Genomic DNA, 25,817 nt, shown 5'->3' with positions numbered 1-25,817 from the left:
GATTATCCAACTTGATCACTCACAACATTCGAACAACAACAGGCATGCCAATCACGCAGAAACCCTATCGTATTCTTCATGCAAAAAGGGCTGAAGTCAGAGCTATAGTAGACGAAATGTTACAGCAAGAATTCATAAGACCATCTACAAGCCCATGGAGTTCAACAATTGTACTTGTTCAAAACAAAGATGGAAGTCTGCGACTTTGTGTTGATTACAGAAAATTGAACAACGTCACACTCTTTATGCCTATCCTACACCAAGGATGACGAACTTTTTGAGAAGTTGAGAAATTAAAAATATATTAGCAAACTCAATATGACCAAAGGCTACTGGCAGGTACCTCTGCCAAAAGAAGCGCAGGAGAAATTTGCTTTTGTGAGACCCTTTGGACTTTATGAATTTACTGTTATGCCGTTCGGGATGAAAACCTCACCAGCTACATTTTCGTGCATGATGGACTTGTTGCTGTCCAAATTACGTAATGTTGCATCTTACTTTGATGACATCATTATTTATAGTGAGATCTGGGATGACCACTTTCAGGATCTACGAGCAGTCTTGGAGATATTGCGAGAATACAATCAGACAGTTAGACCTTCCAAGTGTGACATTGGAAAGGATAATATTGTTTGCCTTGGTCGCATTGTTGGTGGTGGGAAAATTAAACCAGACCACGGCAAAGTCAAAGCTATGGTTGACTTCCCACTCCCGACAACAAAGAAAGAGGTTTGATCCTTTCTAGGAATGGTAGGCTATTATAGAAAATTCATAAAGAATTTCGCTGAGCTCTCGGCTCCTTTGTATTTTGACAAGGAAGGAACAGCCAAATCGAGTTACATGGGATGAGACAGCTGTTAAGTCATTCAGTAACTTGAAGAATGCACTTGTAAAGGCACCTATCTTGATCAACCCTGTTTTTGAACGACCATTTGTACCGCAAACGGATGCAAGTGATGTGAGCACTGGAGCTGTTTTGAGTCAGTACAATGACAATAAGGACGAACATCAAATATCGTATCTCAGCCGCAGACTATTGCACAGGGAGCAGAACTATTCTACAATTGAGAAAGGATGCCTTGCGATAGTATGGACGATAGAATCTCTTCACTACTACTTGTGTGGTGCTCCATTCAGCGTCGAAACTGACCATAACCCGCTAACCTGGCTAAGCCAAAACAAAGAAGAAAAAAACCAACGGCTTCTGAGATGGTCCCTTTGTCTGCAACCATAGGAATTCACGATCAAACACCGTCGGGAGCAGAGAATGCAAATACTGATGGATTGTTACGTGCTGAGTCTAAGACTATATGTTTTAGTATTCTTTTTTTGTTGGACTTATCGGAGTTAAGACCTATGTGATGATGTGTATTTTAGCTTGTGTACTAATTAAGTACTTTCGTAATGTAGATCAGTTTGATTTTAAGTGAATCCAAAATGTTTGTTTGAGATGTTGTGCTAACTGTTGTATTCGGAATATGGAAATATTTAGCGAGTCATTGAATGTTTGCACTGTGTTATTTGGTTGGGAGATGCTATAACTTTTAAATTTTATGAAGTAAGGTCTTTATATAGAACTTTATACAGCCAAATAGTTACCCTTCAATCTTGTTTATCCATCCTTTATAATTTTGTTCGAAAACTAAAGTTTTCTTTTAAGGGGGGAGGTGTTGTCATTATATGAATGCCTAATATTTCCCTCCAATTTATTGTATCCATATTGATTATCTTTAAGACAAGAGACATGGGTGTGTATGGCAGTTTTAGTTTAAAGGATTTTAAGCGGTCAGATATGGCAATATTAGAAATAAATACTACCTAGTTCACATCTAATACTGATAAAGATTCTGACCCATATGAGTTGGAGTCTGCATTTGTCATCACTGTTGTTTTGATAAACTATTGCCCTGGTGTAAAACTACCAAACTGTTGTCTGTAAAGTGCAGTTATCTTGAGCCCTAGCTTGGGTGAACATTAAAAATTGGCTGGGAATATACTTTGTGTTGGATGTTATTGTTTGCAACTTTTGTACCCCATAACACCCTATTTCACAATATGGACCCCATTTAGTAAAATTATAAGGTGGTCTTACCATAAAGCTGTATACTCCATGGTTCCCATGGACAGCATTATAATGGAGTACTGTGTCTAGTACCTCATTATAAGGTGGTCTCACCTGAAGACAGTATATGCCTGGCTCCCATTTATAGCATTGTAATGAGGGAATGCTGCAGTTTTTGAATGTTGAATGTACAGTGTAAATTTCATATACAGACATCAAATACATAGATACATTTCTATGATCTCAGTTTCACGAAAACTAAAATAAATCCAAGTCAATAAGTTGTTTTCTTAAGTTTGATTACTGTTACTCCATTAATATTAAATCTACTTCATCAGTTTATCCATACTTCAAAAGCAGCATAGCTATGACATGTCTGAGCAGAGAATGATCCAATTCTTCTGTAACATTAGCAAAACTAGTGAATAATAAAAGGCTACCTTCATTCTTTTACTTGAATTCCAATTTACAGCATTCCCTCATTATAACTAAAGTATATCAGCTTATACTAAGACTACTCTATAGAGAAAAACATGAAACATAATCTAACTACCACTTTATGAAATGGAATCCAAAACCATACTCATCTTTAAATGTGTTATAATTACAGGGTCTTATAGCAAGGGATTGCTGTACATTCAACTGTGATGCAGAAGAAAATGTCAAAGACAATAACTTTAACAGTTTTCAGTTGATCAGTTTTCACTTTTATCATTTCTTGTCTGCAATATATAAATACCACATTTGAAAACTTGTAGAAAGCGGACTTTGGGAAGCATGCAAGCTGAATTTACTGAACAGAAACTGTAACCAAAATGTCCAGTTTCATTTTTATGTGTTAGGTAAGTCATGAACATAATTATTTCACACTCAGTTTAAGTGTAATAAAGTCACAATACAAATATAATATGCAATACTATGATGACATCATAATACATATCATATACCATGATGTTACACAACAATAAATGATATAAATATAATATGCAGTGTTATAGCATGATATTGAAATGATCTAAATATGATATGCCATTCTGTACCAAGACCAAAAAATGATATAAACATCATGCCATCTGTGATATAACAATAAAAATAAGCAATGGAATGTTTGTATGGCTGAATATGCAACAAGTTACTCAGTGCATTTAGCTCATGGTGTGTATTATGAACATCATGGAATAACCTATACAAATTTAATAAGCCCACATTAAGCTTTGTCACATGCCATTATCAATAAGAAGTTGCCCCATACAATTTCATGCTTTAGACATTTGGTTTGTTAAATATCAATGTTATGTATATTTAACTAAAATTGCATGCTTTACCTTACTTTGTGACTGAGAGTAGAGTTTTGGCCTATCTGAGTTTTGTCATTTTTTTACAGAGGAAAATAAATATTATTTATTAATTTTACTAAAATTAATGGTTTTGCTTCTTTCTGTTACTTAGTTTAAGACCACAGAGGTCGTAACAACCATCACATCATCAGGTAAGTGTATCATTTTACAAATTCACGAATGTGAAATATACTTTATTTTAATTACCATAATGCAATTTTCAGGAATAAACATCTCACCCTCTCCCATATTATCACATTCAAATGATTACTGTAATGATAAAGTGTCCCAATGCATTACTCAACTTGAGCAATGGTGAGAATTTTACAAACATAACCGAATAGTCGATACTGTAGTAAAAACAAGATCAAAAGTAAAGAATTACTCTGAAAATAGTGTGAGTATAATGATTTGGCAACTTGCATATCTTCTGATAATGACCATAATATGAGGTTTCACACCAATCAGCTAAAAACTGCAAGTATAGTTGTGATGCTATCACAAACTTCTGATAAAACAAGCTGTGGGTCAAAAAGGGCAGTAACTCTTGCAAAATCCATGAGGGCACAAAAATCTTTCAATACATGTGCGTCTTTAGCTGATAAAGATAATATGTACCAAATTTCACAGCAATTCATAAAAACTACAAGAAAAATTGTTGAGCTAATGTAAATAACCTAAATATCAAATCAACCTAATTTTGAAATTTTTTCATCCTTTCCAGCACCAAGTACATTTTTTAAAAGTTGACAAAAAATAAAACATAGGGAAGATGATAACTGTTTGGATGTGGAGTAAAACGGATAAATCTAAAATCTTTACTAGCCTCTTTCCCACCTGTACCACACACAATGTCGCCTCTTTCCCACCTGTACCACACACAATGTCGCCTCTTTCCCACCTGTACCACACACAATGTCGCCTCTTTCCCACCTGCACAAAATGTGGTAAACAATATGTAGGTGAGACTAAAAGGGAATTCCAAGTGAGAGTAAAAGAACACTTGAGGGATATCTGTAATCATAAAGAAGCCATGGTGTCAAAGCATTTTAATTTATCTGACCACAACATAGATTGTGTTAAATATCAGATAATAAAATTTATTAAATCTGATCCAGAGGTCTCCAGTTGCACTATTTTTAGGAAAGATAGAAAACTTTATTGGATACACCTATTACATACTCTATAGCTGGTAGGGATTAATGTCTCTGTTTAAATGGGAGTACAGGCATTTTAACTTAAAAAAAATAAAACATAAGTTGGAAATTATACTAAGCAATGTATTACACATGACGAAAAACAGGTGTTTCAATACACAGCCATCAGACCATGAAACCAATTTGATTACCTATATTATCTCTTTGATTAAATGAATAAAAAGAACTGACATACTCCACAACATGTGATTACTTAGTGTGATACATCAGAAAAACTTGATACAGCTAATTAACATTCCCAAAAAAGCAGAGTAACTTGTGTGGGGATTAGAGGAAATAGAGAAAGGATGTTATTCTTTACTGTCTGGATATTTAAGTCAATGGTTGTCACACACTGCATTAAGCTAGAAAACATAAAAGGCTACATCTCTAACAAAACTTAAATGGGCAAAGGCATTTGTTGATATGCAAGTATTCAGTGATGACTATAATATCTGCCACGTTAGATGGCAATCCATAAAAACATGTTGTGTGAACAATATTGTGTCATACACTGCAAGATGGGCAATAACAAAAACCAGATTGTTGATCTGCATGTTGTCAGTTGATCAATATGATTTTTATCATGTTTCATGGCAATCCATTAAAAGTCTGGGAATAGCTGCACTAACAAGATCATGTCATACACTGCATTAAGTTACAGGTATAAAAGGGCAATAACTCTATCAAAAATTGCAGGGAAAAGTGATTAGATGACAGCCACATCTACATGTAAAAACCACAATATTTCCGAAGTTTCATGGCTATGGGACTAACAAATACTAGATGGAATGATGGATGCATAGACAAACACATGGATTACTATAAACCCATGCCTAGGTGGGAGTATAAAAAAAACAGTATCACAAGAAAATAGTGCTCATTTCACATATAAAAAATTAGAGAAGAGTACCATACCCATTATGTGTCTGTTGGCAATGTATGAAGAACAAGCAGTGCATAAACGTCTCCAAACACTGAATCAGGGCAGAATTAAAATTTTCTTCTAAATTCAGACCTTTGTATCAAAAGCAGTGCACACAAAAAAACATGGGACTAATGCTCTACTGCCCAAAATGAATTTGCAGGGATTTACATGAAGTTTCTTCCCTCATTTTATCATTAAAATGTAGAGTATTCAAATCATCTCAGATATTATTCAGACATTCTTACCATATATACTTGCTTATCAGACAAGCCCAACGGCAGACTGCAAAGACCCAGACATAATGTGCTGGCAGACCTGGGTCTGTGTAGTTTATCTGGAATAATCAGGGGAATAAACAACACAGACCCTGATCTTCAGGCGCATTATGCTATGGCAGGTCAGGATCTTTGTTTATTTGCAGTTTGACTTGACTTATAGGCGAGTACATATGGTAATCAATTCCAACATACCAAATTTGGCTACAAATATGTATACCATACATGTTTCAGTAAATATGTTCTCAAATACAATTTAAAAAAATCAGATATATTAACCAACATGGTTTGATAAAAATCTGTTCATACTTGGAAGAAAAAGAATCAGTTCTGTTTGTGTTATGCTCAAAAGCCATTGCAAATAAAGCTGGAGTCAAGAACTTTGTCATTATGTCTGTGTCCTGACTATCAACCAGGGTTTTCAGATCTTCTGAATGTCTGCCAGACATTTTATTATTGCATCCTTCTATTCTCACCTCCCCCAACCCACCTATGATGCAATTTTCAGGCACCTTTGTTTCAGCAATAATAATAATATTAATAACAATAATATTTGCAGAGGGTGACTCATTTAGTCAAGGACTATTGTTCCTTGAGGCCCTTGTAAGACAAGTATAATAATGTGCATTATATGAAAGATAACAGTAATTACTGTTCATTTTAATGTGTTCAGCATTAAAATACTAAATTCCAATATAAATATACTTAATAATACACAATACAAACACACACCTTAAGTTTTAGTTTGAAGAAGAAAAAAAACACTTCTGTCTGCTATGTACTTACTCCATCAGAATACTTAGAGCAATAATGCATGTGTGAGTTAACTATAGATCCAACAGTTCGTTTTGGGGGGAATCTTTTGCTGGAGGCTGGATATCTATTCCATTATCTTCAGGCTCACACTAGACATGTTCAATTTAAAACTATGAAATAAGATTATTACAACAAAACCAGCAATGCACTGAACAAGAAATAATGGCAGGGCTCAGAGTAAATTCCACAGCCTTACCATAGATAACCACCTAAAGTCAAGTCCAACTGCAAACAATATAAACCATGATCTGTCAGCACATATTGCACATGGAGATAAGGGTCTATGTTGATAGTTCTATTTATTAATCCTAACAAACTTTACAGACCCAGATCTGCTGGTGCATTATGCAATGGCAACTCAGGATCTGCAAAGTTCCAGTTAGATCGAACTTATATATGATCATAGTACATACTGAAGCAGTGAAGTTCAAAGGGACCTTGGTTTGACCTTTGAATCCTGGCTGAAAAGAGATATTGTGTAATGTGTTTATACTCCACGCCTCACAGCTTGCTTCATTCAAGCCTCATAGCTTGCTTCATTGCCCTTAAATTCTTCACAGTGTCATTTCAAATTCAATGACAACATTATCACATCTCAAATTCAAAGACAATGTTATCACATAGCCAGTTCAAAGAAAATGCTATGTTATGTATATTTAATTTATATGGGTTTTTCTCTCAATAATTGTAGTTTGGACTTAACCTTGTCCAAAATCAAGTTCATGTTGTTTCTACCAAGAGACACTGATGTTGTTTTTATTTTGTAAACACATAATACATAGTTAATATTTCCTTATGAGTGTGGGTTAAATATTCAGATCATTATCAGCAGTTTTAAACATATCTATTTGGGTCTGTGTCTAGGACATTGGTATTCCCCATAAAAATATCTAGCCTACCTGATGTTTACCACATTCCTTATTAGAACTTTAATAACAAACTGTTCCAGAAATGAACTTTTGTCCTACATCCTGGCTCTTCTTTTGTGCATTAGTTTTTAATATATATAATCTTGTTTGCTTGATAAATTACTCATTCCTGCAATAACATCTGAAGCAGAAATCAGTCCTTTTGCTGTGTTCAGTAATATATTTGGGTGGAATTTATTTCTTCAAATTATTTATTCACTGGAAATACAAAGTACTCTTAAATAAATCTTGGACAGAAACATTAATTTGGAATTATAGTGAATTTAGACAATGAAATCATGTATTATATTATTGTTATTAATTGGAATATTGTTAACAAATCATCACACTTCAGGACACTGGTATATTAGTACATTCAAGACTACAGGCACATCAATGCTTTCAGTGCTTGATTTTAATTAGAACACCAATGGAATTTAATTAAGATTGGTGATAGAACTTTTGCTGTATTTTTGGATTTAATTCACATTACTGCGAGTTCTTTGCATTCGAGGGGAAAATATTATTTGTTGAATTTTACCAAACTTGTTGATTTTCTATTACCTATTTTTAGATAATAGAGTCATAACAGTTATCACATCTCAGATTCCAAGTCAATGTGTTATGTATATTTAATTTATTCATTTGTTTGTTAGTTTTAAAAATATTTTAATTCCATTACATGCTACTGTAAGGTAACTTTGTTTATTGGATTTGACATTTTCCAGAAATTCAGTTCAGTTCTGTTTAACCTGACTGTTATATTAATAGAAACACTGTATCTAGTTTTTGACCTTGATTCAGAAACAGTGGCAGTTCTGGTAAACAACTTTTCTTAATTTTTTAAAAATTCTTTCCCAGAGTAAGAATCATTGATTTTAGTTAAGGCCATACTAGGAGTATATGATGTTAGGTATGTAAAAAGCTTCTATTTTGTTCTGGAAGAATGACCATGTGACCCTCATCCAGGAATCTGATTGTGTCTTAAGTTAGCCTTATACCTAATGTTCTGTATAGAAGTAGTCAGTGGGCTTTAAACTTTGACACATTAAGTTGTGTTGTTGTGACCAGTTTGGGCTGAAATTTTATTTTTGTCAAATTATTGAATCTCAGGTGATTATTTTCCCTGGAAATACTAGTGCTCTAAATTAATTCTTGGACAAAGACATTTACCGAAATTTATACAGATTTCAAACACTGGAATAATATTTTCTGTGATTCAACAAGAGACTGTTGACACTGTAGCACTTCGCTGACTATTAGTGACATCATCGTCTTCCAGTCTGGATTTCATCAAGATTTGAACTCAGTTTCATTCAGGACATTTTATTACTAGGACTTCTATTTTTAATTCTTGGATTATTTTTGGATTTGCTTCGTAAAACCGTAAGTTCTTTTTTCTCATTTTTCACTTTATATTCTAGGGAAATAAATTCTTTGTTAAATTTTGCAAAGCTTGTTGTCTTCACTTTTTTCTGTTAGTTTTTGTAAGAGCCTAGACTCATAACAAATGTTATCACATCTCAAATTCAAAGACAATTTTATTGCATCTCAAATTCAAAGACAATGTTATCACATCACAAATTTAAAGACAATGTTATCACATCTCAAATTCAAAGACAATGTTATATTGCCTTAAAATCAATGACTATGTTATCACATTTGTAAAGTGTTTTTATTGCACCTAAATTTCATGCTTTTTGGTCAGAAAGGGGAACACCCTACTCGTAATGGTGCAAACTTTTGTACAGATAAATCTCACAGTACATTCTGTTATGGTCAGCGTGACTTGTAACCATTAGGTTAAATGTATGGGCTGGGCTCAAAATAAATTGCTGACTGCAAAAGATGAGATCAGCTCCATTTGGGGCTTTAATTGAATTTTAAAAAGAGGCTATTCGATAACAGTCAGAAAGATATGTCAGTGTAAGGTCATGAAGCGGTAAATGACAAAAGCTAAGACAAACCAGAGAAAATTTTTGAAATAGGTGTCATAAAATGATATTTTCCAGAATAGTTATTAATAAAAGTGGCCCAGAGAGGATTATTCTGACTTCAGCAGGAGTGATGAAATTTTTGGCAGTTGAGAAAGTTATCCTGATTGGCTAAGCTTTATGAGGGAATGTGTTTCCAAGATGAAATTCAAGGTTTAAATGTAATCTCCCTCATGACATTAGTCAGTCTAAGTTTTTCTGCCAAAAGGAGAAGCTGGCTCTGAGATCAGTAGAAAGTGATGTGATGTGATTTTTATTTTTAACGTAGCTTTAACAATTTTTCAGTCATATCGCTACGATGTCTGCACTGTGGCAGTTTATAATGATGTCTAGCACTGGGGCATCATGCCGCAGACATGTAGCATGATGTCCCACCCAGTCACATTATTCTGACACCAGGCCGACCAGTCCTAACACTAACCTCTTAATGCTGAACACCAAGCGAGGCAGCTGTTAGTACCATTTTTTAAGTCTCTGGTATGACTCGGCCGGGGATCGAACCCATGTCCTCCCGCATCTGAGGTGGATGCTCTAACTACTAGGCCACCGAAGTGGTGCCAGTAGAAAGTACTCTTCTTGTTAAATAAATCATCCAAGGGACAAGAGGGTCTGGAAATTTGTGAGACCCCAAACCAGAGAAGAGATGGAGGGAAGTGAAGTGAGTGAAGGCTCGGGGAGACACAAAAGTATTGTCACAACTGCATATAATATATGTTCACTGATGTAAGTTTGTAATTATTCGTGGAGTTTATTCATTTTAAATTCATACTTCAATTTTTCCTTGAGTTCAGAAAATAATTGTGCATGTTATATCATTCATGTACTGTAGGGATGTCATATAATAATAATAATAATAATAATAATAATAATAATAATAATAATAGTAATTGATATGATTTATATCATGTATGCTGAGAAGTGATTTTTCTATGTTTGTAAATGTATGTCAATCAATCGCTAATCATTAAAGTAATCTTGACAAGGAGTGAAGTCCATTAATTCATTGTGTAATTAAATTGTGAATTCTTTTCAATTGAAAATCAAGGATGTAAGCATCAGGAGCATGTGTCATCTGGTAATTGATAGCCACAGCAGCACAGTAATGGTTTATTTGAGAGGACTAAATATGTCAGGTTCTCAGCTAGGAATGTGAGTAGTGGCTAGAAAGACCTTAATTTTCTCATAATAGGGTGAATGTGTGTTAAGAGACTAACTGACCAAAATAGAATTACAATATACAATACCAAATGTAAAATAGTGAGAATATTATCGATTCCAAGAGAAGAAAAAAAACAGACACATACTGAAGCTGGGTTATATATTTTCTTCTTTGGAAGAAAAAAAATCTCCATACTGTACTGCACAATGGAAAGATCATAGTCTACAACCTAAAATGTAGGTGACCCAAAGAGGCTAGAGGACAGGAGAAAGAGAAGGGAAAGAAATACGGTAACACCTACCTATCACCAACAGTGATTTGGAAAAGACTGGAAGCACCAAGTCATGTTGATATGCCAGCAATTTGAGTTTGATCAAATCACTCAATTATATGATAAAATTTGTTTTATCAGAATAACAGAATGGCTAATTGAATTTCACATAAATTTCTGTAGCTCTATTTCTGAGAGAAAATGAATCATTCAAATGTAATGTTCAATTTAATTTAGTTTATGTAATTTATTAAAATGTTATATTTTACATTCAGAGGCTCATGTTGTTCTATTCTACATTTCTGCTCAGATCTCTGTTATTCTATCCGTTAATTTCATATTTTATTTTATTGTTTTTTTAAAATCCAGGCAATAGTACCATTGTCAGTTATCTCCTAGATAATAATAACCGAAACCCTTAAGGAGTGGAAGATCTCACACATCATCCCACCACCTCTGATATGGGTATGTAAGAAAGATTGCCAGTAGCTTCTCGTGGGTCGGTGGTTCTTTCCATGGTTTTCCCAGGTTCTTCCTCCACCATTAATACTGGCTGCCATGTATAGCCTATCGTGTGTTAAACACTACAACAACAACAACAACAACAACAATCCCACCACCTCATGACACTACTGCATATAACTGTGATATGTCATACTCATTCTGCTATTGTCTGACAATAGTGCAAGGTAGGTGTATAATAATGACAGTGATAGGCCATTTGATATTACTAAAGCTATTATATGCAAAGGAATTATCAAACAATCTACCATTTTTAAGAAATTGTGAACAATGATGTTACATGAGTGTTAAATCACAAACATACATTTACCTTAAGGTATCTCACATGTGTTTACTGATAGACTGGATTTATCTATGTCTAAAGAGAATTGTAAGATCTTAAATGATATAATTACTGATAACATTTGGGCTTTATATCTTCAATTTTAGATTCTGAATCCACTAATGTTGCCCAGTTTCCATGTTAACCTAAAGATCAATATCATCAATGTGTTTCAAGGCAGTTCCAAGTACTTTAATGTCCAGCGACTGGTGACACTTGTGAATCTGATTCTGAAAGTACTGAAAAGTTTAGGGAGGAATACTCTTCACCTTCTGTTATATCTGCTTTTTACTAACCTGCCATAAATTTTGGCATAATACATTTATAAAGCAGATGCGCAACAAGCCAAAAATTTCATGCCACATTTGTGATCTGTTTTACAGAAGCACTCACTTAACCACCATAACAGAATGAAGATGCAATACAATATAGTTCAAATCAAAAATCTTGAGTCAACTACATCGTAAATTTTAGCTTTGTCAAATCCATCTCTTTTTTCTGTATCTATGCTTCAGTGAAAATTTTAGTTAGTTTGATATCTTTAGTTGTCAATGGCTTGATCTAAGTTATTTGTATCAAGTGCATTTTAATTTTCACTTGACAAGGAAATTGTAATATTCAGGGTTAACATTACTGTCATAAGTAAAATAGTATTCAAAAAAATTGGATTCATATTCAGTCTTACCTATGGCATTCGATTTTGTCTTCAGCATGCTATTTACCTTTCCACAACAATTTCATGCGTTGAAAGAATTTTCCACGATTAAATGGATTTTTTTTCTTCCAAAAAAATTTAATTCTACAAAATTTTATCTTTCAAAGGCACATCTCTTTTAATAATTTATGTTATACTTTGTTAAAAGTAAAACAAATGTATTATTTTTATTTATTTTAAAATCATTTGTGAACAGTGTTCACAAGTATAATTTCTCTCAGCTTCGCTATTAACTAATTCAAAAGGCTTTTAATTCTCCTTTTGTCATGTTGTTTCTTTTGCATTCAGAGAAGTGGTATCACATATAAGAATCCACTAAGAAAATGAACATAACTTATTTGCCACTAATTCTATATGATACTGACCTTTTATTATTCATTTGGAACAATTTTCATTAGGAAGAAAATTTCAAAGCAAGACTGTTATGTTTCTGATCAAAAGCACAAAATACAAATGATAAAAATATACTGCTAAACATACAATGATAACAATATACATGTACTGCTAAATGTAGTGATAACAATATACAGTGTACTGTTATAATACAGTGATAAGAATATCCTGCTACATGTAAAGTAATAACAATGCTATGTGTAAGGTGATAACAATATACTGCTAAATGAACAGTGATAACAATATACTGCTATGTGTACAGTGATAAAAATATGCTGCTAAATGTACAGTGATAACACTATGCTGCTAAATATACAGTGATAACAATATACTGCTATGTGTACAGTGATAACAATATACTGCTATGTGTAAGGTGAATAACAATATACTGCTAAATGTACAGTGATAACAATATACTGCTAAATCTACAGTGATAACAACATACTGCTAAATGTAGTGATAACAATATACTGCTAAATGTAGTGATAACAATATACCAATAAACATGGTGATAATATACAGCTAAATGAACAGTGATAACAATATACTGCTAAATGTACAGTGATAACAATATACTGCTAAATGAACAGTGAAAACAATATACTGTTATATGTACAGTAATAACAATATACTGCTAAATGTACAGTGAAAATGAATAAAATACTTCTCATTTTATCCAAAACAAATGCTTAGTACAGGACCAACCATTTTGTACTTTTAAGTTGGAGAGTGGGAATTTGCGGTTAGGAGGGATTGTCTAGGAATTTTTTAAAACAAATTTCTGGCTCCCAAAAGAGTTTTTTAAAAATCTCTAAGACTGACATGTAGAAAGGAAAAACTAATTCTGTCCATCATATTAGTTTCATTAACATATATCGTGGTTGGAAAGAAAAATCCCAAACCCCACCCCCACCAAACAAAGATTAAAAGGTCAGTCTCTAATAATCTTAACACTTGTCTTTGCTAAAAATGATGCTTCAGAAACATTAATAGGTTTGTTCATGCACTAAAACTCATATTAACTTTATTCACAAACAAATGTTTCTGACCAGCCACACATCACACCCCACCATAAGTGACCAAGTGAAATTACCTTCTAGAAAATATTATTTAATATTCCTTCTTTGGGTCATTAAATGACATTTGATTTTCAACTTCATTATCTATAGCCAACTTTATTCCTATAACAGCTCCAGCAGACTGGGTACATATTAAAACTGCAAGCCATTCACAATGTTTTGGTGCAGGAATGAGACTTGTAATTCAAATCATTTTATAGTAAACATTTTCTTTCTTTGCATCAAGCTGACCTTGACCTTTGACCTTCCAAGCTTTTTTCCTTTCTGCTCTAAATGTACACTATCCATGAAATTTGGTGTCTGTTTTCTAACTTGAACTCAAGTTACTGCATGGAAACCATTTTTGTTTCTTTAAGTCACTCTGACCTTCCTCTTTGACACTTTCTATCAAAAACTACAACTTCTTCCTTACTGTAAATTGAAGTCATCCACCTGTAATGTTTTACTAAGGTGTATATTCTAGTACTCAAGTTATCCTTTGGAGACCAAGAGGGATATGTGGACAATATGGGATGACAGTCACAGAAACAGACAGTGTCATAATATAATACATTCCTCACTGCAGCAAACTTGTAAAACCTTGTAAAATAATCTCAGTCTTTTATTGGCAAGATTCACAAAGACAGAAATTATTCAACAACACGTCATATTTTGTATCAACTTTAGACTCATGTGACATCATCATCAATGAACAAAATTTGTTTAAAGAAAACAAGAAAAGAAGTTTGAAAAGTAGTGGACTGCACAACCCTAGGATATTTGTGGTAACTGAAGGAGAGATGATTGAACAGATGAATTTAAACATGAAAGATAATATCTGTACATCCCTGGCAATGCATTTTGCTGAGAAAAACAAAAGAAACCAAAAATGAAAAAGTACCTACTGTAATAATGTTACATTCAATAGAGGAACATCTGAAAAGTATGGTGTAGCTAATTTCATTAGCACAGTAGTAAATTCTACATGTATATTACTTTAGTGTAAATGAGTAAGCAGTTCATTCTTGCTCAAAACAAACCTTCTATAAAGGAAATGACATCCAACTTTAGATACACAGGGTCCACACTGGATTCAAAGTTTAGGGCAAAGTAACCTATATTTTCCACCAGAACAAGGTGAAATAGTAGGAAAATAGAGGGAAGTGAGTGGATTAGGCCAAATAAGAGGAACAAACCATAACAAAGCAAATTTAAACAAAATGATCAGGAACAATTAAAAAAAAGTCCCTCAAAGGGTCTGACTCTATACTGGGCAAAAAGAATTTCCAGGAATTCAAGGTAAAACTATTCTTCCTTTTAACTGTTGAGTGTTGAAAACACCTCTGATATTCTTCAGTGATAACAAGATTTTCAAAATCAGATGCTGTGGTACACATACTGGATGCCACCTTGGCACAATTTTCATTTCAGACAAAAGTAGACATCATTAGAAGTCTTTTGGTAAAAAAAAAAACCTTGCCATAATGATCATCCATTCTGGGGGAGTATTGATAACAAAAGTTTAAGACAGTAGGCACTGCAGCCGTATTGGATTTATGACTGGCACCAATTTCGTTTAGGACCAACTAGGTATCATAAGCAGTCTATTGGTGAAAACCACAAGCTGACACTTTCATCCATTTAGAGAAGAGTAGAGATATCTTAGTTTCAAGATATGGCTTCAAGAGAAGTAGATTTTCAAGATGGCTGTCACAGGGGCCATATTGGATGTCAGATCAGATCAAACGGACATCAAAAGAAAACCCATCATCAATATGACTTTCTGTTTAAGAACACTGGACAACAAATTTTTACAAAAGTCATGTTACTGAAATAAAATTAGTCAATTCTTATCAATTTTTATGTGCTGAACACGAATATGACAGTCAAATTGCAAAATTGGCTCTAGTTTTTTTGTAATCTGCAAGAAATTAATGTTTACATAACGAAATGCATTCCAATAGTAAAAGGTCAACTGTAATAGCCTACCTATAAAAAATCAAGTCATTGACTACATCTTAGATTTCTTCGCCTGTCTCTTGTACAGCTGTTCGGGAGCATCTCTGAGGAGTGTCCAGCAGTAGTCAGCCAGCATTGTAGTGGACCATTTTCCCTGGTATCTTTGTTCCATTGTTGCGATATCTTGATGAAAACGTTCGCCGTGTTCATCACTAACAATACCACAGTTGCTAGGAAAGAAATCCAAATGGGAATGAAGGAAGTGAATCTTTAGAGACATATTGCAGCCAAGTTTCTTATACTTCATCAACATGTCTTCTACTAGTTCCTTATAGTTTTCTGCCCTAACATTTCCGAGGAAGTTTGTAGAAACTAGGCGAAAAGCATTCCATGCTTGTTTCGCGTCACCTTCCAGCAAGTTGTTGAACCGGTCATCTTTGAAAAGCTCTCGAATCTGAGGACCCACAAAAACTCCCTCTTTAATCTTTGCTTCGCTGAGTCGAGGGAATTTTTCATGCAGGTATCGGAATGCTGGCAAAGTCCGGGCAATGGCTTTCACGAAGTTCTTCATCAAACCTAGTTTGATGTGAAGGGGTGGTAGCAAGATTTTCTGAGCCTCAACCAGAGCTGGGTGTTGGATATTCTTCTCTCCAATGGCTACATTCTGCCTGTGAGTCCATTCCTTCCTCATGTAGTGCATTTCCCTTGCTCGGCTATCCCACTCGCATAAGAAACACATGTATTTTGTATATCCTTGCTGCAGTCCCATTAAAAGGGCAACTACCTTCAAATCACCACAGAGGTGCCAGCTGTACTTGTTATACTCAATGGAATTCAGTAGCTGCCTTAAGTTATCGTATGTCTCTTTCATGTGGACAGCATACGCTACTGGAATAGATGGAAGAATGTTTCCATTGTGCAAAAGCACAGCCTTGAGACTCAGTTTCGAAGAGTCCACAAATAGTCTCCATTCTTGTGGGTCATGAGTGATTTTTAAAGCATTCATGAGGCCCTCAATATCGGAACAGAATATCAGATTACTTTCCTTTCTGAAGAAAGGCTCCAATTGCTGGTGGCGCTTTCGATATGCAGTAATTGTGACATCTTCTTCTAGAAGATTCCATTGTTGGAGTCTTGATCCTAGCAATTCTGCCTTGTTCTTTGATAAGTCCAAATCACGAATCAGGTCATTTAGTTCTTCCTGTGTTATTCTGTGTGGGGTTGATGATGCACCACAGTGAAAATCTGGATCACTGCATGCTGATGGACCAGGAGAAGAACAGGTCGACTCACCTTTGTCTTCGTCAGATGAATCAAGAGAATATTCTGCTGGAGGTTCTGGAATAGGAAGTCTCTCACCATGTGGAACTGGTCTCAATGCAGACGGAATGTTTGGGTAGACTATTCTCGACTTCTTTCGCTTCGTTATTCCGCCGGAAAGAGGAGGAACCAAGCAGAAGTAACAGTCATTTAGGTGGTTGCTTGGCTCTCTCCACACCATTGGGACTGCAAACGGCATTGATGACCTTTTGCAATTCAACCACTGTGAAAGCTGTGTTGTACATGTAGCACAGCATATATGCGGAGCCCAAGGCTTGTCTTGGTCACCAACCTTGCATCCGAAGTAAAGATGATATGCCTTCTTCACTTGAGAATTGATACTTTTCTTCTGGTTGGCAAATGTCACTTCCCCACAAATATAGCAAAAATTGTCCGCGGTATTAACACACTTTCGAGGCATTACTGTTCTTTATTGTACGTAAATGGATAAAATAATAAGTTTTATGTAACAGTAGCTTGAACTGTCTCGCACAACGTCTAAAATATTTTAAATGCTGAACCTATCTGATTGGGCTTTATATAGTACACTGCTTACGTCAGCTTCAGCAGCCGCCTGGCATTAGTATAATAGGCCTACACATGTATAGTACACTGCTGACGTCAACTTACTTCAGCAGCCGCATGGCATTAGTATTGCATTGCATCAGAAAATGATGCAATCAACTGTGGATGATGTGAGCATGATGGTATTATGCAATGTTACATCATTATTCCGGATGTTGCTGCAGTCCTACTGGAGAAATTTACACAGTGAAACATAGAAAATGAGGTATATGAATATCTTCAAAACGAGAGCCAATACAAATTTTTCACGGTTATATTCGTGTTCGGCACACCAAAATACTACAGATTAGGGCCTTTTCAAGTCAGTAATGATTTCACTGTTGACCAGTGGAATCATTGTCACAATAAAATTCTTAAGATGACTGCTATACTGTATGCTAGATCGGCAACATTTTTATTTAAGACCAGCTAGACATCAAAAGAAATCTTTGATATGACAATCTATTCATGAGGTGGAGTAATAACAAGATTTTAAAGATGGCTGCTATCGTGGCCATACTGGGAGTTGGATCAGTACAATTTTTATTCAGCACCAATTAAAATTCATAAGAAGTCTTTCAGTGAAAACCACATGTTGATATGGTCATTCATTTAAGAGTAGCGATAATAAGATTTTTAAGATAGCTGCAATGGTGACCATATTAGACTTCAGACCAGCACCATTTTCATTTAGGATTTTAGATAACATATGACATCATTTAGTGGAAATCTGATGTTGACAGATATGACCATCCATGTAGGAGAAGTAGCAAATAACTATACTTTCAAGATGGCTATTGTGGTGGTAATACTAGATATCTAATTGGCAACATTTTCATTTACCACTGACTAGACTTCATAAGAAGTCTTTTGTGGAATCACCATGTTGATACGACCATCGATTCTGGAGGAGCAGTGATAAAAATATTTTCAAGATGGCTATAGTGGCAGTTATACTAATGTGCAAGCAGCACCATTTTCATTTGGACCAACTAGACCATGGGATGAATGTGTGTGTAAAGTTTCAAGGCAATCCTCCAAGTTAAAACAAAAAAGAGAATAGTATGATGATGTTACACATTCGGATGAAGACAGAAGAATATAGAGATTTAATGGTAGGTAGGCACAATTATGCATGTGCATGTATGTGAACATACACAGACACACACACACACATGAAAATTGCTAATACATCAGATAACACTGTCAAAGTTTCCTCTGATGTTTCCCATCACATGTTAGATACTTAGAAAGCCATGTTGGGATGGAATGTCCAAGAATATCTATCAAAACAGAGAATACACTGAAATAACCCATAGGCCAGCAAAATGATGCAATCAAACTCTGAAATCAATAAGCTAAAGGTTTATCTTCTCAAACTTAAAAATTGTAATATACTTTAGAAAACTGACATATGAGCCAAATTATTAAGTATCTGCAAAAACATCCTGCTCTGTTATGCAGTGTTGCTTGGTCACATGATCACTGAATTTTGGCCTAGATTGTTTGAATCTCATGATCACGAGACCCCTGATGTGATAGAAAATATCAGGCACTTAGATTTTGAATCCTGTGACCATCAACAACTACTGTGTTGTTTCAGCAAACTCAATACTTTCAATGGGGGATGTGCTCTTACCTCCCAATACAACTGTATAAATATATAAAATGTAATGGAAAAGTTCAGAGAATACTTGGACAACTGATCATTCTCTTTTCAGAAACATCATTTCAACAATATATTTATTATGTTTGTCTATTTTGCTTAAAAAAAATCATTGTTGACACTTTAATGTGAGATGTAGAGTTGGCACAATTAAAATTTACATAAATTTAAAACTAAATTATATTTAGTATTGTGCCATTACATTTGGTTTGGTTTCCTTTAGTTTGGTTTGGTTCCATTCTGGTTTGTTACTTTTACAGTCCTGTTAATTTTTGTTCATTTTAGTTTGTTTTTATGGTGGCTTACCTGCCGGTCATGTCGGACATAGCAATAACTTGATTTTTAAGATGGCTTCACATGCTGGTCATATTGGATATTTGACAAAAACTGTATTAAGATTTTTTATCATCTTATTAAAACTGTCACATAGGAATAATCAGTCTGGTGAACTGTTAAAAACTGTCATTAGGAACAATCAGTCAGGTGAACGGTTAAAAACTGTCACTAGGAACAATCAGTCAGGTGAACAGTTAAAAACTGTCACTAGGAACAATCAGTCTGGTGAACAGTTAAAGAGTATCACTAGGAACAATCACTAGGTGAACAGTTAAAAACCACCATTAGGAACAATCACTAGGCGAACAGTTAAAAACCAAAGTTAGGAACAATCAACAGGTGAACAGTTAAATAAAATGTCATTAGGAACAATCAGTCTGGTGAACAGTTAAAAACTGTCACTAGGAACAATCAGTCTTGTGAACAGTTCAAAACCGTCATTAGGAACAATAAGTATGGTGAACTGTTAAAAACTGTCATTATGAACATTCACTAGGTGAACAGTTAAAAACCGTCATTAGGAACAATCAGTCTGGTGAACAGTTAAAGAGTATCACTAGGAACAATCACTAGGTGAACGATTAAAAACCATCATTAGGAACAATCACTAGCTGAACTATTAAAATCTGTCATTAGGAACAATCAGTCAGGTGAACAGTTAAAAACCAAATTTTGGAACAATCAACAGGTGAACAGTTAAAAAACTGTCATTAGGAACAATTAGTCAGGTGAATAGTTAATAGTATCATTAGGAACAATCAGTCTGGTGAACAGTTAAAAATTGTCATTAGGAACAATCAACAGGTGAACAGTTAAAAACTGTCACTAGGAACAATCAGTCTGGTGAACAGTTAAAGAGTATCACTAGGAACAATCACTAGGTGAACAGTTAAAAACCACCATTAGGAACAATCACTAGGCGAACAGCTAAAAACCAAAGTTAGGAACAATCAACAGGTGAACAGTTAAATAAAATGTCATTAGGAACAATCAGTCTGGTGAACAGTTAAAAACTGTCATTAGGAACGATCAGTCTTGTGAACAGTTAAAAACCGTCATTAGGAACAATCAGTCTGGTGAACAGTTAAAAACTGTCATTAGGAACAATCACTAGGTGAACAGTTAAAAAACGTCATTAGGAACAATCACTAGGTGAACAGTTAAAAACTGTCATTAGGAACAATCAGTCTGGTGAACAGTTAAAAACTTTCATTACGAACAATCACCAGGTGAACAGTTAAAAACTGTCATTAGGAACAATCAGTAGGTGAACAGTTAAAAACTGTCATTAGGAACAATCACTAGGTGAACAGTTAAAAACTGTCATTAGGAACAATCAGTCTGGTGAACAGTTAAAAACTGTCATTAGGAACAATCACCTGATGAAAAGTTAAAACTCACTAGGAACAATTAGGTGAACAGTTCAAGAATGACACTAGGAACAATCAGTCTTTGCTAACCAACATTCCAATTAGATAACCCTATCTACACCTTGGCAGATCGAACAGATATATTGGTGCTTTGTCCTAGTGACATCTATTGGATTTCATGTGTTGCCTCCCTTAGTATTTAATGCCAACTGACCAATAGAATGGTACATTGTACATCAGCTGAAAATGGTGAGGGCAATTGACCTAAAAAGAATGTTTAGGAAGTTTAACATCAAAAGTATGACTATGTAACAGAGAGAAGCCATTAAAGGTGTATTTGAGTGAAAGGTATTTGTGCAAACATGGACCGGCAGTGGAAAATTGCTTATTTATCAGTCAATTCAAGTTGTGTGCTCCCCTTGTCTTGATCATGTAGGAACAGTGTTCAAATTTGAACAACTTAATTTTGATTGGATGTAGTTGGTTGCCGTCACATCCAATGAAATTCACAGACCTGAAGCACAGAAATATAAGCTCAATATACCAAGGTGTAGATAGGGTTATCGCATTGGAACCTTGGCTAGTGAAGATGTCAATCAGGTGAACAGGTAAAAATTGTTGCTAGGAACAATCAGTCATGAAAACAGTTAAAACACATATTTTCAAAATTAAAAAATAATGCTATTTTCATTTGGCCAAACGATTTGTTCTCAGTAATGACCAACTCTTTTTTCAGCTATTACTCATGGAAAGTGACAATAATAAAAATGTCCAATACATGATATTTGCCACAGAAGCCATGTACAGCTCAATGAATATTACATATTGCAGGTAATATAATTGTAAAGAATTAATGGCAAGAGAGTAATTGCAAATACATCTGAGTGTAATGATATTTCAAGATGGCAGCCAAGTTTGTAAATACTATGTCACAGTGGCACCATTTTTCACTAATTTCATGCTGAAAGCTTTATTAATAAGATCTTATGACGTAGTGCACATGCGTCAAGTTTCACCTTTACGCATCTTCTCAGTACTTTGGAAATGGAGCAATAATAATAATAATAATAATAATAATAATAACAATAATACTAATAATAATAATAATAATAACCCGATCTATTAGTAAGTGAATATTTAAGGAATACCCTGCACTCTAAAAGCAATTGTCATGATACAAATGCATACCAACTTTCATGAAAATATCTGACATAGTTTTGGATATATTAACTGGAGAAGAGTGTGATGGCACGGTAGTAAAATACTGATCAGATACTTCAATGTTTATAACACATGGTGTCTAGCCATGATACAAAAACATTACAAGTTTCATAAAAGTATCACAGAAGTTCAGGAGATGTTGAATAAATGAATATGTGATGGACAAATGGATGGCTGGAAGAGCTGACTCTTGTTACATACCTCCCCAACTTTGTTTGCATGGATAATAATAATAATAATCATAATCATAAATACTATAACTTTGTTCAAGGAACATAAATACACCAATACAGTACCTAAGAGACTGCATAAATGCAAAATTTAACCAGAGAGACATATGGATGGACGGATGTACAGCTGGATGGAGAGATGGACAAGTGTAACACTGTAACATAAAAATGTCCAAATTAAGTTAATATTTGTTCGATGACAGCTACTATACATCCTATTTGGAGGATTAATGTTCCTGATATTTTAACAGTAATGTATGGAACTAGCAGTTTGGCATGCAAATGAGAGGACCTTACTTATTACATACTCACCCCATGCCATTTGTCTGCCTCAACCTCTGTGACAACATACTGTTTGACCTCTTCCTCAATAATTGGTTGTTTCTCTTCCTCTTTTGGGCTTCCTGCTGCACTGCCTTGTGTGGGTGTTGGTGCAGGTGTACAGTCCGTGCTACGCTTGACCCTCCTCTGGTCTCCAGTCAATTCTAACGTCTTGGCGGAGAAAGCATCAGGAACAACGTCAAACATGGAGTTCTTAACACGAGGAACAGGTTTGGGGGAGGGTTTCAGGAAGAAAGGTTCCTCATCTTCAGCCATGTTCTGAATATGATTGGTAACTTCTTCAGAAGAAACTTTCTATCTGAATATGGTATCTGGAAAAATAAAAGAATCTTCTTAAATTCTATCTTTTTCTATACTGTTTTTCCCCAATAATGACAGAAAACAAAATAGACAAGAAACATGGATGCCTCCCCACCCCTATTTCAGCAATTTCTGTTGGGTCAATAGGTCAATTTGGCACTTGTCCACTTGAAAAATGCAAGAATATTTTACAGGTAACAAGTGGTTTTTCATTATTTGTATTTCATACTCCAGCCAAACTGACAATATTACTCAAAAGGAGTCAATAAGTCAAATTCAAAAGCACAACATTTTTTGTAATTAGGGTAGAAATTCCAAATTCAATTGCTGGAAGGCAGGAAAAGCGGTAGCGCAACCAGAGCAGAAATGGACGTCACCTTTTGGGCCATTATGACTGGTATACTTCAATAGCTGAATTGATATGCCTGTGAATTAAAACTATCTCAGATGTAACAAGTTCATCTTTTTGAAGAGATATGAGTTACATCCCTTTTCATTGGGTCCAGTGTCAGTATTTAAAACTTGTCTGTAAAGGCAGGGGAAGTTTGTTCATGGGTTATAAAAATGGCCATATACAGCTTCTTTTTATCCCTATTCATCACAGGCCTCTCAGATAAGCCATCTTTTGACCTTGGCAAGTTCAGACACTGGCCAATCCAGTTATTATTTTAAAAGCATGAACAGGTGTTTCCAAGCCTAACTTGTACAAGCTAGCTGACAAAAAAAAATCTGTCCTCTGTTTTACAGTTACATGTAAGCTGTCAAAGTCAGTAGTGAAATTATTGCTTTGTAATGATGCACAAACCAAAGATCATTGATGAGTTTTTAATTTATAGCCTGGATTAAAGTAAGCATGTTACAGTAATCCTGTGTAGAACATCAATTTGGGGAAGAACAACATACATGTACTTCATGATTCTGATGAATAGTGTACACAAATCTTAATAAAATAATAATAATAATAATAATAATAATAATAATAATAATAATAATAATAATAAAAATGATAATGGTATTTGATCCAAGGTTATTTGTTCAAGTATCAATTTTAAAAGGTGAACCTGTAGAAAGGCTACTTTTTCCTTTTCCCATCGATGGCCACTATTGACAGGCGAAGAGATTGATGCTCTACTGGGCAAAAATAATTTCCAGGAATTCAAGATAAGATCATTTCTTCCTTTAAATGCTAAGTGTTGAAACCATCTCTAATATTCTTCACCATTAACAAAATTTTCAAATTAGCTGCTGCAGACTACATTGTGGATGTCAGCTTAGCACCATTTTCATTTAGGACAAAATGGACATCATTAGAAGTCTTTTGGTGAAACCCCATTCATAATGATCATCCATTCAGAGGCAGTAGTGATAACAAGATTTTTAAGACAGTCAATGCGGCAACTATGTTGGACATACAACAGGCATCATTTTCATTTAGGACCGACTGCGTGTGATAAGAAGTCTATTAGTGAAAAAACCCTTGAAGGAGTAGAGATAACAATATCTTCAAGATAGCACCATGACGGCCATACTGAAGCTTAGTCCTTTTCATCAAGGACCAAGTAAAGCCCATAAATCTTCTGAAGAAAATCCAATGTCAAAATAAATGACATTCCGTTTAAGAGATGGCTCTATATTGGCTGTCAGATCAGCACCATTTTAATTTAGGACCAACTCAACAGCCATAAGAAGTCTTTAAGTGAAAACCTCAGTTTGAAATGAACCCATTCTAGAGGAGCTGCAATAAATATAAGATTTTCAAAATGGTTCATGTGGGACCATAGTGGATGTCATATCAGCAGCATTATCATTTAGGATCAAATAGACATCATAGAAAGTCTTTCAATGAAATCCGCTGAGCCAATGTGGGTCACCATAATGAATGTCAGATTGTTGCCATTTTTATTTTATGACCAACTCATCAAAGTTGTTTTACTGAAAACCCCATGTTGAAAGACGTACAATACAGGAGGAGCAGCATTGGCAACATTTTCAAGATAGCCACTGTGGCAGCCATACTGGATGTCCGAGGAACACAATTTTCATTGTATAGGACCAACTAGACTATGGGGTATAAAGTTTAATGGCAATCGTCCATGTAGTTTAGGAGAAGCAGCAATAACAAACTTGCATTAATGGACAGATGATGGACAACCAACAAAAGACCATCCCATAAACTCTTCTTGTTTAGCATACAAAAAGGTACAGGTAATATTTGACTGTCAAGTATTTGTTTAGAACTATCCATTAGAATTTATTGGGAATAGTAATTATTCATACACGATTCATGATACAATTCAGGTCCCTCATTATAATGCTGTTCAAGAAAGCCATAAAAATATACCATTATATATGTAAGGTTAGCTTTATACTGGAATATATTATACAGAGATCCCGCACTATAATGCTGTTTCAGGGGAGCCATAAAACTGTAACATGATATACGAGACTGCTCCAGTGACCTAAGTGGTTAGAGCATCTGCCAAGGATGTGGGAGGTCGTGGGTTTGAACCCCCACCACCTAGTCATACCAAAGTCTTATAAAAATGGTACTAG

The 25,817-nt window shown here is 34.7% G+C and overlaps 1 protein-coding gene across 3 annotated transcripts in view; it reads right to left on the bottom strand.

Moving 5' to 3' along the window:
* Nucleotides 1-25,817, bottom strand: part of LOC149784942 (dihydropyrimidinase-like) — a 200,116-nt gene that overhangs the window by 171,933 nt on the left and 2,366 nt on the right. For all 3 annotated transcript variants that reach the window (XM_089978580.1, XM_089978579.1, XM_089978581.1), the window contains exon 2: nucleotides 22,935-23,275. In XM_089978580.1, coding sequence (XP_089834706.1) covers nucleotides 22,935-23,219 — 285 coding nt within the window. In that variant the 5' untranslated portion in view covers nucleotides 23,220-23,275. The remainder of the gene's footprint in view (nucleotides 1-22,934; nucleotides 23,276-25,817) is intronic.

The sequence above is a fragment of the Sinohyriopsis cumingii genome, chromosome 13 (genome assembly GCF_028554795.1).
Source record: "Sinohyriopsis cumingii isolate HCF-2022 chromosome 13, ASM2855479v2, whole genome shotgun sequence".
NCBI classification, from domain to species: domain Eukaryota; kingdom Metazoa; phylum Mollusca; class Bivalvia; order Unionida; family Unionidae; genus Sinohyriopsis; species Sinohyriopsis cumingii.
This window is presented reverse-complemented; position numbering and strand designations above follow the sequence as displayed.